The sequence below is a fragment of the Hordeum vulgare genome, chromosome 5H (genome assembly GCF_904849725.1).
Source record: "Hordeum vulgare subsp. vulgare chromosome 5H, MorexV3_pseudomolecules_assembly, whole genome shotgun sequence".
Taxonomy (NCBI): domain Eukaryota; kingdom Viridiplantae; phylum Streptophyta; class Magnoliopsida; order Poales; family Poaceae; genus Hordeum; species Hordeum vulgare.
Genome location: NC_058522.1, coordinates 494,359,146 through 494,362,279, shown reverse-complemented (window position 1 = coordinate 494,362,279; position 3,134 = coordinate 494,359,146). Strand labels below are relative to the sequence as shown.

General features: G+C 50.8%; 1 protein-coding gene across 1 annotated transcript; it reads right to left on the bottom strand.

Annotated features, from left to right (window-relative positions):
- Positions 1 to 423: 423 nt before the first annotated feature.
- Positions 424 to 2,565, bottom strand: LOC123397010 (pentatricopeptide repeat-containing protein At2g36980, mitochondrial-like). The gene has a single exon (XM_045091730.1). It carries the CDS (start codon positions 2,563 to 2,565, stop codon positions 532 to 534), a length of 2,034 nt encoding a protein of 677 aa, XP_044947665.1. The 3' UTR covers positions 424 to 531.
- Positions 2,566 to 3,134: the final 569 nt, after the last annotated feature.

The following is a 3,134-nucleotide window of genomic DNA, read 5'->3' as shown; positions in this document are numbered from 1 at the left end:
GTTTGCAACTCCTGTGTCAGCGATGAAGGAAACACCGAACGTTTATTTTTTCCCAGCCCAGGAGAATCGGTTTCCAGCAACAGCCCTGTCAATTCTGTATAGATACCAAAGTTGGGTAGAGTTTTATCAGAGACTTGCAATGGATATCTTCTGAGCACCGAGAAGATATCTCCATTTTGGCTGCTGACTAGCTCACATTTTGACACTACGGTTATCCTATACTCAGTGTGTTCATTGCATCACTCGTAAGGACAGAAAACATATCCATGGTGTTTTAAACTGGAAACCGCACGTTCTTCAATCTTTTCAGTGTAGACAACGTGTGTTTCAGCCGCTCTGAACTGCAACCTGCGTTTCAGTGCGTTCTCGGCGTTTTTCTTGTTGTTGCTGTTCTAATCACCTTCGATTTCGTGCCGCCGATCATGGTAGTACCGGAATTCATACATGTAGTATTTGAGCATGTCTAACAATATGTGATTCTCTGAAGAACTCCACGCATCAAAGGTACTGCGCTAAACTGAGTGACAATAATTATGCACCACAGCACACAGTATTTCTCATTTCTTCATCCAACAACTGAATGATATCACATATTCTATCTGACGGATCAAGTTCCTGCCCGCCTGATACAAACACCTTAGCAGCACCTTTCAGTTGGATCCAGCTACAGCCAGGAGACTTCTTGACACCATGCTCTGCCATGGCTCTTCTCACCCCCTCCGCTTCCTTCCACTGCCCAGTGGCGCACAACATGTTGGACAACATCACATACCCAGTGTCTCTCACAGGCTCCATCGACACCATGCCGCTCCCCACCTTCCTTCCGATTCTTGTGTCCAGTTGCACCGATGAGTAGGCACTAAGCAGAGACTCACGCATATCGCTGCTGTGCATCTGAACCGTTTCAGAGTATTGCTCCAGCACCTCAATGGCTTTTGCGATGTTCCCAGATCTAGCATACATGTCGAGAACGCAAGCTAAATGCTCCGGTGTTGGCTTCAGTCCATGGACAGACACCATCGACTCAAAGAAGGCTCTCCCTTGCTCCAGGAGGCCAGAATGGCTGCAGGCTGTGAGCAAGCCTGTGAATGTGACTTCGTCGGGGCAAACATCCTGGGACAACATCCTTTCATACACTGCAAATGCTTGCTTTGCCCATCCATTTATTGCAAACCCGAACAACATGGTGTTCCATGACACTGTGTCCTTCTGAAGAACGGCATGGAACACATTGCTTGCCCCCTCGACGTCTCCGCACTTTGCATACATGTCCATCAAACTGTTGGCCACGTACAAGTAGCATGCATAACCCGTTTGGAATGCACAGCCATGAATCATCCTTCCACTGGCCATAGATGCCGCAGCAGCGCAAGCATGAAGCACAGCACCAAAGGTGAAGTCGTCAGGATGGATATGCCCGTGTTCCAACATCTTACTAAATAGTGCAAGGGCCTCATCCGCACAGCCATTCCTCGCAAAACCTCCAATCATCGAAGTCCAGGAGATGTCATTGGTCTCAGGAGCACTTTGAAACAGAGCAGCAGCTTGTTCAATGTGGCCAAGCCTTGTGTGTGCGTCGATCAGTGAATTCCATGACACAACGGTTCTACTCTCCATAGACTCGAAGATCTTGACAGCACAATCCAGCAAGCTGAACTTACTGTAGAAGGAAATAAGCGAGTTATTGACCTCAGGGATGGCACTCCAGCCACTCTGAACCACAATCTTGTGGACTGCAGCGCCGGTGGATGGGCAGGGCAGCTCCGTGCAAGCATCGATCAGAATGCAGAGCGTCGCATCGTCGCAGGAAAGCCCCGACACCCGCATCTCGTTGAACAGAAGCAGACACTGCTTGGCATTGCCACAGCGGGAATACCCCGTGAGCAGCGTGTTCCAGGCAACACTGCTAACGCTTCCAGCGGGCATTTCGTCGAACAGCTCGCGCGCGAGCGCCATGCGGCCCGATGCGACGTAGCCGTGGAGGAGCGAGCACCAGGAGAGCGCGTTGCGGTCGCGCATCTCCCGGAAGGCGCGCGCGGCGTCGTCGGCGCGGGCGCACCTGGCGTACATGGCGACGAGCGCGTTGCCGACGGGGAGCGGCGCGCGCAGGCCGAGCCGGAGGAGGCGGGCGTGGAGCTGCGCGCCGGCGCCGGGCGAGCGGAGGGCGGCCGCCGCGGAGAGCGCGGCGGTGAGGGAGAAGGCGTCCGGACCGCGCATGGCGGCGAAGAGGGCGAGGGCCGCGCGCGGCTGCCCGGCGCGGGCGTAGGCGGTGAGCATGGCGTTCCAGGCGACGGCGTCGCGGCGGGGCATCGCGTCGAACACGGCGCGCGCCGCGGCGGCGTCGCCGGCGCGGCCGTGGGAGGCGATCCTGGAGGTGGCGGCGGCCAGGCCGGCGATGGCGGAGGGCGCTCCATGCTCTGCCACGCGAGCTGCGGCGCGCCCCGCCTGTGGGTTTAGGCTCATCAAATGGGGTAGGCGAAACCGCGAAAGAGCGGCACGCTCGCTCCCTCTTTGCTGAAATGAAAGGGCGAGCTTTTTCTTTGTTTGGAGTTGGAAGTTAGGCATAATGTCCAAGAGAACTACTCCCCTCGTTTTTAAATATAAATCATTTTAAAGATTTTTAATATAAACTACTCCCTCCGTTTTTAAATATTTGTCTTTCTAGAAATTTCACTATCGATTACATATGAATGTATATAGACATAGTTTAAAATGTAAATTCATCATTTTGCTCCGATGTAGTCTGTAGTTAAATCTCTGAAAAGACAAATATTTAAAAACGGAGGAAATATGTAGGAAGTAAAATAGATGAATTTATGTTTCAAAATACATCTATATACATATCCGTACATAGTTCATATTAAAATATCTAAAGCGATTTATATTTGAGAGAGTAGGAATCAGCAAGCTGTTGAGCTTAGTAAACACAAATATTTTTGCCATGATTTTTTTTATAGAATACACGTAAATATGCGTATCATCGCATTAAAAGAAGTATAAAGAAGCACCTTTCACATTAAAAAAAGAAACCGAATACAAAGCCTTTCGACCATTACAACGTTAATCACGAGAATTAGCCGCCACACTCATCACTCATATCCACCTTGTCTACTAGGATATATGTTTCCCTAGTC